The sequence below is a fragment of the Cheilinus undulatus genome, linkage group 12 (genome assembly GCF_018320785.1).
Source record: "Cheilinus undulatus linkage group 12, ASM1832078v1, whole genome shotgun sequence".
Lineage (NCBI taxonomy): Eukaryota > Metazoa > Chordata > Actinopteri > Labriformes > Labridae > Cheilinus > Cheilinus undulatus.
Genome location: NC_054876.1, coordinates 38000907 through 38014140, shown reverse-complemented (window position 1 = coordinate 38014140; position 13234 = coordinate 38000907). Strand labels below are relative to the sequence as shown.

Genomic DNA, 13234 nt, shown 5'->3' with positions numbered 1-13234 from the left:
CCTCATATGAGGACAGTGGGTCTATCTTACAGTAAAACACAGCAAGAACACCATCATCTAGCACAAAATAGACTATTCAACCAAATTGGTGCAAAAATGGATTTGGAAATATCTTGAAAGAAAAAAGTATTCATTGCTTATTTTTTTAAAGCCTGCATATTGAAAGCTTGCTTTGTATAGTCACAGGTTCCTAAGATTTTTCCCCTAAATGTGTCACAATATAAAGCAAGCCTGTGCTACTAGTCTCACAATTAGTGAAATGGGGATAATTGAGTGCAGCGAATGTGTCTCAAGTGATTGTAGTATAAAGATACCTGTGAAGGTCCAGTCACTGGTTAATCAGTATTCCTGGCTACCATTACACCATGAAGTCAAAATAACACCCCAAGCATCTCAGAGATATAGATATTCAAAAGTAAATGTCAGGGGATAGATACACAAAATTTTCCAAGGCACATAACATCCCCTGATAAATCCATCATCCTCCTCATGAACTGAGTTACCACGCAAGAACTACAGCTTGGGAGAATATTTATTTTCTAGGAGACAATAAGCCAAAGCATACAGCGAAAGCAACACATAGATGGTTTTAAGATAACAAGGTTAATGTTCTGGTGTGGCCGAGTCAAAGCCCACACCTCAATCCAGCAGAGAATTTGTGGCTGGACTTGAAAGGGCTGTCACCTGATCCCTGTGCACCTGACAACCTTACAGAGCTTGAGCAGTTTTGCAAAGAAGAATGGAGTAAAACTGCAGTGTCCAGATGTGAAATCCTAGCTGAGACACATATAGCACCAAAATATAATGTATACAATACATAAAATCTGCTAAATGTAATTTTTGTCAGCAGGAACACTCTTGAACATGGCTGTTTAGAATTAAAATGGCAAACAACCCAACATGAAGTATCTCCTGAATGAGATACCTCAGATTTTTCTCATTCTATGCATTCAGCAATCTTTCCACTCTTGACAGAGAAATATGCCTTGAAATGTATCCTTATACTAATAAAATCAATATAGACTTATTTGTAACACATGCAACAAGCATTTTAACTCACTTTCACTTGTAAACTGTTGGTTTCTTTCCAAAACCTACCCAAGCTATGCTGAGCATTAAATAATAACAAAGTCCCAATGTCCACATACAAGTACTTGCTGTTGAATAGTGTGGAGCTTGTTACTGTTGACAGTGTTTGTTCAATTTGCATCTCATATAAAACTAGAAAAGCACTTGGAGAGTGCAGGCCTCCGCCATTAGCACTATCTCCGAATAGTAAAGAATCCTTCCAAAAATTCCTGGATCCAGACGGTGATCCAGATCACTCCCAAAATCTAATCAGTTCTTCCTTATGCCATTTCTGACATTTCCTGAAAATTTCATGAAAATCCGTCCATGACTTTTTGAGTTATGTTGCTGACAAACTAACAAACAAACTAACTAACAAACCCTGCCGATCACATAACCTCCTTGGAAGAGGTAACTATGAATACTACCAAGTATTAATGACCAAGTTTCAATCATCAAATTTGTACCTTGACCAATTTTGTGTTGAGACTGGCTGTAGAACATTTTGGTTAGGATGGCAGCCAAACTGAAGGTCCACTGACAATGTGCTTTTGCGACCACAAGAAGGCAGACAAAGTGTCCACCAATAGGGCTAACAGCAAAATTCAGAATAATTGTGCAAGGAAAATTTAATTTCCCCACATGAGAATGCTGGGATGTAGGAGGTTAAGCTGCTGCAGAGGGTAGGAGGGTGATTATGCGACACGTTTTTAATTTTTTTTCAAGGCAAAGGTTTTTAATCAGTTATACATTAAATGCTTAAAAGAAAAAGCAGGATGGGATTTTTCATTAAACAATTCCCTTCAAAATGGATGGGAATAAATGGGAAAGACGGGGTATATGATTTAAAAGCTTAAAATATTTTAAAAAATCATGCAGTTTAAGGGTTATAAGAAGCCTTAATCAAAGAACCAATGAATTAAACACAAAACAGTGACTCTTCTGACCTTCAGACCTATTACCAGGTGTATAATATCAAACACCTGATCTTGTAGTCTCCATTTGCAAACATTTGTAATTTAAATTGGACTTAAAGCGTGGTACTGTGATGGATGCCACCTTTGCAATAGGGCGGTTTGGGATATTAGCATCCATGCTGAATATCCTGCTGTCAACTGTAAGTGATATTGTTAGAAAGTGGAAGCGTTAAAGAACAACAGAAACTCCACCATGAAGCAGAAGGCCATTTAAAATCACAGAGTGAGGTCAACAACTGCTGAAGCACATGATGCATGAATGTCGCCAACACTCTGCTGATTCCACAGCTGAAGAGTTCTAAACTTCCAATGGCGTTAACGAAGCACAAAAACTGTTTGGCTGGAACTTCATGAAATGGATTTCCACGACTGAGCAGCATGCAAGCCTCACGTCACCAAATCCAACGCCAAGCATTGGAGCAGTGGAAACATGGGGAGTGGCGAATCCTTCTCTGCTTGGCAGTCACATAGGTCAGTCTGGGACCCTGACCTCAACCTCATCGAGCACCTTTGGGATGAACTGGAACGGAGAATGCCAAGCCAAGCCTTCTCGTCTAACATCAGTGCCTGACCTCATAAATGCTCAACAGAATGAATGGGCATAAATTCAAACAGAAACACTCCAAAATCTTGTGTACAGCCTTCCACGAAAAGTGGAGGCTGTTATAGCTGCAAAGGGAGCCAACTCCATATTAAAATGTATGTATGTATTTAAATATTACAGTCCCTGTTAGTGTGATGGTTGGACGTCCAAATATTTTTGTCCCTATAGTGTAGATGAATGTGAGTACAATTAGAAAGATGTGCATGGGAAGGAAATGCAACTGTTAGATATCACTATCCAGAGAGTATAATACAGCAATGACAGCCTACACGTGAATTCGTGAATGTATTCAGAGCGTTTCTTCGTGCAACGCCAATATAAAAGACATGCCATTAAACAAGTCAAACTGCCTGCAGGATTCATTTTACTGTAAATTAGGCCTTCCACATTGTTGAATACATCACAATAGTGACCCCTGGCGAGTATTTCTATTATCACATCCCAGACTACAGTACAACTTTACATTAGCTTCAGATGTTTACACACTGGATGTGTGACTATGTTTTGACGAGTGGGGTCGCAGTGCATACAACTGATAATATGCACTATTATGTCTAAGTGCAAAGTTATCCTGCGTCAGTGAAGTTTGATTGTCTTACAGTAAAGAGGCGGGGTTTAATTTTGACAAATAGTACCTTTGCTCATATTTGAGAGGTTTCGCCCTCCCCTTTCAGCAGTCACATGGGCTGTTTGAGCTCTCCCGTGACACTTTAGAACAAATAACAGTGGGACGAGGCGTGCCATGGCTGCGGTGTCATTATTGGGCAGCACATCTTTCACAGCAGCATCCAACTTCAAACACAGCTCAGCCCCGTCCACCGGCCTGCTGCGGTCACAGCACAACGTCCTCCGCGCATCAGACCCGGGACATCTTCTCCGGGAGGCTCGGCGCTGAGGCACGCAGAGAAAACACGCAGAGACAGCTGGGCACACGCACAAACAAGCAGGAAGTGCGTGAAACTGTCTGGGACAGGTTCAGCGGGGTAAGTTTGGCTGTTGTCATTGTTTCTGCGGTGATATGAAACATCTCTGGGTGTGCCGTTTTATAACCTGGATGTTGCTGTTTGAATGACTCCAAGGCTCGAGCACTTTAAACCGGTTTTATGAGAGCCGCGCGAGCAGCTTGCGCGGGCACTTCCTGACACAGCCTCCAAACGTAAACACACGTTTACCCAGGATGTAGCTGAAAATGTGTCGCATTATATTTAGAAATATGACCTAAAAAACGCAAAGTTTGACTGCCGCAGTCACTCCACCCAATACTGCGTAACTACGACGGTAACGGTGATTTATTTTGGTAACCGACTTGTTAAAAAAGTACGGTCCGCGGACCTCGAGAGGGCCAGTCTGCTTCTTCATCATGAACATCTGTTAAATGCATCACAAACCTTCAGGACATTAACCCGGGACTAACACTGTTACTGTGGATGATTAACTTTTTAAATTTAGCCTCACCTTTATGTATGTATTTTCTAGATACACATATTTCTTTAAAAGGACTTCTACAAAGTAAAATTACAATTAATTTTAATTTTATTTTTTTTATTGGTTTATTTGGCAGGGAAAGATGCACAGAGAATTGAACAACAATTTCCATGTACTACACCACAGCATTTGTAACTTATGCTAATTTCCAATGCCTGTCCCTGAGAGGGAATCATATAAAACATACAGAAAACATAATTACATAATTCATTCAATGCTCTACCTCAATTTATTCCATATATCCAAGACTAGCAAGTGCACAATACATATGCAATTCAAGTAAAATACAAAGAGATTAGTAAACAAAATTCTGTCATAAGTGGGGGATTTGAATTATCTCTATAAAATGTTTGGATATTACTCAGCAAACAAGTCGTTTATCATAATGTTCACATTAAATGTTCATGTCATAATACTTAGGAATGTTGTGCCATTGCACACACTGTGTATATTCAAAATAAGTGTTTAAATATTTTAAAGTCAACCAGCTGTGGACAGAACAGCGAGAAGGTAAGCTCACCTGAAGTGTGCAAATATCTGTTGAATTTTACACTTATAATTAGTCTTAACATACTGAGCTTTCTGACCAAAAGCCTTTAATATTTTCAGATGAATATGGTAAGCTGCAAAGAAAAGTCACAAGTCTTGAACAGCTGGCGTTGGCCATTCTTTAAAATAATTGCTTGAAACGTGCTTTTCTTATTGAGGAAATTATCGATCAAGGCACAAATCAATGCTCTGTCCAAGGATTAATCCATCAGAGTCAGTCAAAATAATTTTAACACCCGTTGTAGACAAAAAATGAGTTACTGGGTGTGAAACATACAATTATTAGGGGCTTATGTCCGTCATGTGCGATCATGCTTTGTTGTGTAAAATGTGCCAGTCGGGGATCTTGTGATTTCTGTAGTGGATCTAAAGCAGCTTTGGCAAAGGGCCTCACTGATGGAAACTGCCTCCTTCAAAGAGACAATGTAAAGGTGAACTTAAACAGACAAGGTGCCTGAGCACATATCATTGAGATGTCGGCTTTTTGGTTTAGGCCGTGTGTAAAAACAGACACACTGCTGTGAATCAGCTGACTGCAAATACCAGCGTGAGGTGCGAGCTGAAGCTTTCATTTTAAGAGACTCAAACTTCAATCACAGACTGTTTCTAGTGGGAAATTACTGAGACTTAGCTTGGCTGTCATGAGGCAAAAAGAAGCAAAGTGATTGGAAAAAATGTAACAGATCAGAGGAACTATCCCTCATTGTAGCGTCAGGCAAGGTTGGTTTGAGTTAATGTGGGGGTCCCAGGCAAAGACCAGCATATATTCCCTACACCATTTAGCTGATGCAATTGAACAAAATCTGTTGAAGCATCTCTTTGCAGGTAGAAAAGCTAGTAAACTACAAGCATCATCTCTAAATCCATTTTGCTGTTGTTTTAGTCACTCTTGACCCATTATTTATATTCAAAATAAAATCCGTAATCATTGCAATTAATTTTACACCTATGTCTCATATGTGGTACACACCTGCAATGACTGTATGTAGAAGCCTCTTGGAGCACTAGGTCTCAGACACTTATTTACCTTAGTCTAATGGTAAAACTGCTTACAGCATCAGATGACTGGGACTGAGTGCTGCTGAACTTGTTTTATTTCATGCCAGTGTCGAGCCAAAAAAGTGAAAAATGGTCGCACATATTATCTGACCAGAAGCTTGGATTATGTTCTACTCCAATGCCTCAAAACTTTTTACAGTAAACAATTGTTTACCTGAGGCAAGAGGCGTTCACATTGCATCGCAGGACATGTGGTACTGTGCACATGATCTTCAGAAAGGGCCGGAGAGGGTGAGAAAGCATGGGAATCACTGGTTCAGAGGGCCAAAAAGCATGTGTTTGTGACATTTCAATATGTCTGATGGAAATTGATACAGTTGGTGAACAATAGTTGAATCTTTCCATGTCTCCATGTTATAATTCAAATTGCATCAAACCCTTGTTTGTCCTATTTTAGAAAGTATGTCTTGAGCATGGGGTTATAAAAGAATAAAAATGTCCACAATCATGTAATTACTTTCTTTTTGGGGTTCCATAATCATCACTGGTTCTTACAGTCAGTGGAGACTCTGGAGACTGGGGTGGGACATGTGAGGGTCAGCATGGTAAGTCTGTGGAACAGACTCCAGGGGTTACCACCCAACAGGATGGCCATAGAAAAAACTTTGAGATTTGTCTTAGGAGTGAGCATACAGTGCCGTGAAAAAAAGTATTTACCCCCTTTCTGATTCCTGATTTTTGCATATTTGTAACAGTTAAATTTTTCGGATTATTAAACCAATTTCAATATATCACAAAGACAACCTGAGTAATTAAAAAAATGCAGTTTCTAAATGATTATTTTATTTATTTAGAGGAAAAAAAATCCAAACCTATCCCTATGTGAAAAGGTAATTACCCCCCCCGAACCTAATAACTGGTTGTGCCACCCTTGGCAGCAATTACTAAAATCAAGCATTTGTGATAACTGGTGATAAGTCTTTGGCATCGCTGTGGAGGAATTTTGGCCCACTCTTATTTGCAGAATTTTTTAACCCAGCCATACTGGAGGGTTTTCCAGCAGGTCACACCACAGCATCTCAATTGGATTTAAGTCCAGACCCTGACTTGACCACTTCTTTGACCACTGTTTTTGGTGGGGTTTTTTTTAGCCATTCAGAGGTGGACTTGCTGGTATATTTCGGGTTGTTTTCCTGCTGCATAACCCAAGAGCACTTGAGCTTGATGGCAAGAACTGATGGCAAGACATTGGCCTTCAGGATTTTCTGGTAGACAGCAGAATTCATTGTTCCATCAATCACAGCAAGTGGTCCAGGTCCTGAAGTAGCAAAGCAGCCCCAGACCATCACACTGCCACCACCATGTTTGACTTTTGGCATGATGTTCTTTTTATCAAATGCTGTCATTTTTACGCCAGATGTAACAGGCCGCACACCTTCCAAAAATTTCAGCTTTTGTCTCGTCAGTCCACAGAATATTTCTCCAAAAGTCTTGGGGATCACAAAGATGTTTCTTGGCAAATGCGAGACGAGCCTTTGTGTTCTTTTTTGTCAGCAGTGGTTTTGGCCTTGGAACTCTCCCATGGATGCCATTTTTGCCCAGTGTCTTTCTTATGGTTGAGTCATGAACTCTGACCTTAACTGAAGCCAGTGTGGCCTACAGTTCTTTGGCTGTGGTTCTGGGTTCTTTTTTGGCCTCCTGGATGAGTCATTGTTGCACTGTTGGAGTCATTTTGGTTGGCTGACCACTCCTGGGAAGGTTCACCACTGTTCCCAGTTATCTCCATTTGTGGATAATGGCTCTGAACTTTGTTTGCTGGAGTTCTAAAGCCTTGAAAATGGCTTTGTAACCTTTTTGTAACCATGATGTATTTCTTTTTGAGATCTTGTTGCCTACTTCACTTTGTCTGACAGCTTCTATTTAAGAGGATTCTTGATTCAACAAATCTAGTGGTAATCAGGCCTGGTTGTGGCCAGTGAAATTGAACTCAGCTTTCCAAGAACTATGGTTAATCACAGTTAACTCATGATTTAACAAGGAGGGCAATTACGTTTTCACACAGGGCCAGAAAAGTTTGTATTTTTTTTCCTTTTATAAATAAAATCATCATTTAGAAACTGCATTTTGTATTTACTTGGGTTGTCTTTGTGAGATATGAAAACTGGTTTGATGATCCGAAACATTTAAGAGTGTTAAATATGCAGAAAAATCAGGAATCAGAAAGGGGCCAAATATTTTTTTCACGGCACTGTTTAGGCCAATATTTACTGTTGATTCAGGCTAATATTAACTGATGATAAAGGCCAATAATTACAGCTGATTAAGGCTTATTTCAACCGTAAATATCAGCAAATATATATATATATATATATATATATATATATAGTCGATATCACCAATGTTTACAGCTGATACAGGCCAATATTTACAGTCAGTATGGGCCAATATTTACAGTTGATATAGGTTGATATTAACAGCTGATGTAGGCCCATACTTGCAGCTGATATAGGCCAAAATTTGCAACATTTAAAGCCAATATAGGCCAAGGTTTACTGTTGATTTAGGAAAATGAATACAGCAGATATATGCTGATATTTACAGAAGATATATGCTGATGTTTACAGCTGATATTGGTCGATATTTAAAGCTTTTATAGGCTAATATTTACAGTTGATATAGGCCATTATTTACAGCGCATACAGGCTGATATTAACAGATGATATAGGCTAATATTTACAGCTGATTAAGGTGTATATTTAAAGCTTATGTAGACTGTTATTTAATGTTATCATAGGCAAATACTTGCAGTCGAAGGAATCAATATTTATGTTCAGTATAGGCTAATATATACAGCTGATATAGGCCGATATTTACAGGTGATATAAACCCATATTTACAGGGGATATAGACCAAACTGAACAGCTCCAATAGGCCACCGTTTACAGCTGATATGGGCCAATATTTACAGTTGATATAGGCTGGTATTAACAGCTGATGCAGGCCGATATTTAAAGCTTGTACAGGCTGATATTTATTGGTCATTAAGCCAATATTTACAGTTGATTAAGACCAATATTTCTGGTGAGTATAGGCAGATCTTTACGGCTGATCTAATATTTACAGCTGATGTAGGCCGATATATTATCATCTAATATAAAGCGGTTGTGCATATATCAGGAAAAACTTTACTTGTTGATGCTCATAACTAACCTTTTGAGCTAATGTCTTGCAGATAACGATATCATGCCAGTATTATTGTGCACCCCTAAATAAAATCTCCCTTAAAAATGTGTGCATTTTCTGAATATCTCTGAAAAGCATGGTGAAAGAGGAGAACGGTATTCAAGTAAACCATTAACTTAACAACATTAACATCTCATGGCAGCAACTTCATCTCTCTTTTTATGCTTTGCTGTTTGGTGTTGACATTTGTGACTGCTGTGTATGCAGATTGCTCTGTGCTCTTATTGGTCAGCATTACTGATGTATTCAGACCAATCTTAGGAGGCAGGAGAGAAATCAAACATGGTAGACTCCCTTTGAGTAGGTGGGGAGATGTTTTAGACATATTTTTGATTGTTGTTCATTAAAACACAATTCATGAGACAAAATGACAGATCTTTGTGGGTCAGCAGCTAGAGATGAGAATTGAAACCCGGTACCAACATATTTGATACCCACCGTACCAATTACAAGACAGATTCAGTGCTTCATTTCTGTACCTCGCCACCGCAACATGATCCCTGCACAATTGCATGAAAATATGCTACATAAAGAAGTTACACCTGTTCCCTTTACTTTTAAGTTCTATTGGCATCTTATTTCTGAATCATTAATGATACAGAGAGAGCTTTTATTCAGCTGCCAACTTAAAAAAAAAACCCAACCCTACCAACAAATCCTGAATCCCAAAGACTTTGGAGCTATAATTGTGCTGAAAACTTTTAGTCTGACCTCAGCTTGAGAATAAATGGACTCTGAAGTAAGAGGAAATGTTACACAAAGCACTAAATACTAAGAAAAAACATATTAAAAGTGTACTTTGTGCATGCATTTCTTAACTTTAACCTTTAGGACTCTCTTGTATTCACCACAACACGCCTGGTGGAAATAAAGTGTGCTTTAGAATTGAATTGAGCAATGCGTTTTTCCATGAAGGCTTAAGGATGGAAAGCTTTTGGTTAAACAAACAAAGCTCACAAAGAAACACTCATAAATGTAGCGTGTATACCAGGAAATCAACTGTTGCATGTTTGAATTTTTGCCATTTCAAGAGATAAGTTTGATGTCTTATTTTTCATTTCATCTTTATGTTATTTATCTATCACAGGAAAATCAGAGCAACCATGCCGAACGAGCGCACCCCTCTTATCCCCTCAGGGGTTTGTGGTTTGAATGTGGCCGCAGCAGCATGTGGCGCAAAGTCAGACTCCCCACCAGTTTCTAGCTCTGAAACACCCACCAAAGACCCCCGCCAACTGGACACATTTTTTGGCGTCATGGTGCCGACCATCCTCTCCATGTTCAGCATCATTCTGTTCCTGAGAATGGGTGAGTGGTACATTTATGGAAAGATTATTAATTCAAAAAGCTGATTTGGGTTGCAGACAGTGTGTGTTTGTATGTTTGACTATGAATGAGTCATTGTATTTGTACAGTTGTGACTAATGTAGACGTGATCTCTCTCTGCAGGGTTTGTGGTGGGTCATGCGGGGATGTTACAGGGACTTTTAATGGTGTTTGTTGCTTACACCATTATATCTCTTACAATACTATCCATCTGCGCCATTTCAACCAATGGGGCTGTGCAGGGTGGTGGCGCCTACTGTATCCTTACGCAAATATTCAAGACATTGTTCTTAATGACAGTTGATTTTTTCTACAATTGTAGCTGTTACAAAAACAACTTTATCATTGTTCTTAGTTAAAAGTGGTCAATTCTGTGAGTGCTAGAAAGAATGTTGCTTTAGATTGATTTTATGACTAGTGTAACATCTGATCTGATATTAGAAATTATTCTGTATTGAATTACTGATACAAATTTCCAGGAAGTATTTAGAGGCCTATAATATTATCTCACACAAGCTATCCAACATAGCAACCAACATGCCCTCCATCTACTCATTTTCTTCAACTTATCTTGCATCTGCTGCCATCTTTGACCTTCTGGACAACATTATTGTTGTATCATGTCTTAGACACTTGGATGAATGGAGGTGCAGTAAAGCAAACTGGTCATCACTTGGCAGTAAATTGGATTAGAAGTTGTGGGAGGCTGCTGGACTTGTCTGGTAAACCTACACATGTAGTGGGGGTAAATGTGGAACATCTGACTGAGCTCCCTGTCTGTTGACCATTTACCATCAAGCCACTTCAAGGGCTAGCACTGGGCTAGTAATGGAGCCAGTAGAGACTTGGTTGGATCTAAGAAACGTCTCAGAACTGGTTTGCTTATCCACATGCCGGAGCTTTTGCATCTATTTGTGTTTTGCACCTTTGCTTTGCTGTCATGTTGATGGTGCTCTTCCTGGTTATTTGTACATTCCAAACCCACCCCCAGCTGAAGACATAAGCGTCCAGCCCCTGTCACAAGCACTAAGGCTCAGACGTAAACCAGTTCTTTCCCTGGACCAGCAAGGAGTTGGTGCCATGCTGGAACTGTTTTTTTCTGGCCCAGAGCCAGTTCCCTGGCTATATAAAAACAAAAAACTCATGCTAGATTAAGCACTGGCTTTAAAACCAGCCCTAGAACAGGTAAGGGGTGTTCCAGGTCTTTAACTCCCAGAACTTATTTTGCATCACGGAGGAGGTTTGGGACATGGAATTTGAGTGGACCATGATCCAAACCTTCATTGTAGAAGCAGCTGTTGGTTCCTGAAAACTAAGAACTTGTTTAAAGGTAATGGCAGACTGAAGAAGGAGGACTCCGGAAGCAACAGAAAAGTACCTGGTTGCAAAGAGTGGCTGTAGCTTCCATGGTTGTAGAAACAACAGTGTCCTGTGGGAAGACTTTTCATGGGAGTTCTGGCAAACCATCAGAAGACTCAGAAGAGGAGGGCTCGTTTATTCCAGGGTGCTGTAAGGTAGACTCTGGTGAGATGTCACACCTTGGATGTTGGTGGAGTAATGTACACTCCATCCTTGATTTGGATAGTCTTTGCACTTGCTTGTTGTGCTCAGGGCCATGCATGTGTTCCCTGTATAACTGAAGGGAGAGCATCCTGAGCACGAAGTCAAACAAGCTCCTGGGTGTTGGCCTCCACCAAAACAACACCTTGTTACCATTTCTGCTTGTGAGTGTCATGGACAGGATCTCAAGGCTGAACCATGGGAAAGAGATGAATTCCACTGACTTGCATCTATACTTTGTTTCGGATCATGTGGCTCTTTTGACTTCAGCCACTGGGTGGTTTGTACGATACGATATGAACGATACGATACAAAGTATATGGAACAACTCTACCTACAGTTACATAAATTTCACTTGAAACATCTACCTTGACTAAACTAATCCAGACATGATCAGCCGATCCCTGGGCCCAGAATTTGGAGGAAGCATTGGTTTGATGTTCTTCCTAGCCAAAGTGTGTGCATGTGGAGAGTATGTTCTTGGACTTGTTGAGGCCATACTTGATGTATTTGGGACAAATCCTGGTAGGTTTTTTTACGTTCTGTCTCTTGTTCCTTTTTTTTTTTTAGCATGTTTACCTTTATCGCATTTCAGTTATTCAAGAAAATAATAATACTACTTTTCTTGTGTTTTCCTCTGTAACAGACACACATGTTGCCGAGGGGTACCGACTGCTCCCTCATGGTTACTGGTACAATGTGCTGTACTCCTCAGTAGTCCTTCTACTGTGTCTGATTGTGTGTCTTGTGGGGGCCCACATCTACTCACGGACTGCCTTCGTCATCCTGTTGGTGGTCACTGTGTCCTTGTTGTCCATTTTCATCAGTTCTGTTGCAGTCAAACCGTTTGATTTTATCATAACCCATCCAGGGCCTGGCAATGGGACCATCCAGTACAATGCCAGCTTCACGGGCTTCAGCTCTGCTACTCTGAGGAAAAACCTAGACTGTAAGTGACGCACCACTGGGAGGGAGTTGTAGTTATGATAACGATTTTACAAGACAGGCAACATGGCAGGTTTAAATTTAAGAGCATCTATTTAAATCCTTGTCTTTGTTCCTCTTTTTATGTTCTTGCAGCTGATTACTCTTTAGACTACAGCACCAACACGGTCATGTCCTTTGCCACTGTGTTTGCCGTCTTTTTCACCAGCTGCACCGGGATCATGGCTGGAGCCAATATGTCTGGTAAAAGCTTAGTCTTACATCGATCACTGCAGGAGTTTGAATGTTGGTATTATATTAATTTCGATTCATCACACAAATCCACTTGTGAGTTACTTCTCAAGCTCGCTCTTTTCACGGTAAACCGGGTTTGAGACAGGATTAAGTAGTAAAAAGTAAAATCAGGTTATCGCTAATCACTTATTTGGCTCCACTATCAAAACTAGCGCCCCAACATGATTATAAACAGTCTCTTTTC

The 13234-nt window shown here is 40.0% G+C and overlaps 1 protein-coding gene across 1 annotated transcript in view; it reads left to right on the top strand.

The window, feature by feature from the left end:
- Positions 1-3380: 3380 nt before the first annotated feature.
- Positions 3381-13234, top strand: part of slc12a9 (solute carrier family 12 member 9) — a 28290-nt gene continuing 18436 nt past the window's right edge. Inside the window, exons 1-6 of the mRNA XM_041801098.1 lie at positions 3381-3632; positions 10013-10233; positions 10375-10509; positions 12199-12336; positions 12458-12760; positions 12892-12999. Of these exons, the coding sequence (XP_041657032.1) occupies positions 10029-10233; positions 10375-10509; positions 12199-12336; positions 12458-12760; positions 12892-12999 (889 nt within the window). The 5' untranslated portion in view covers positions 3381-3632; positions 10013-10028. The remainder of the gene's footprint in view (positions 3633-10012; positions 10234-10374; positions 10510-12198; positions 12337-12457; positions 12761-12891; positions 13000-13234) is intronic.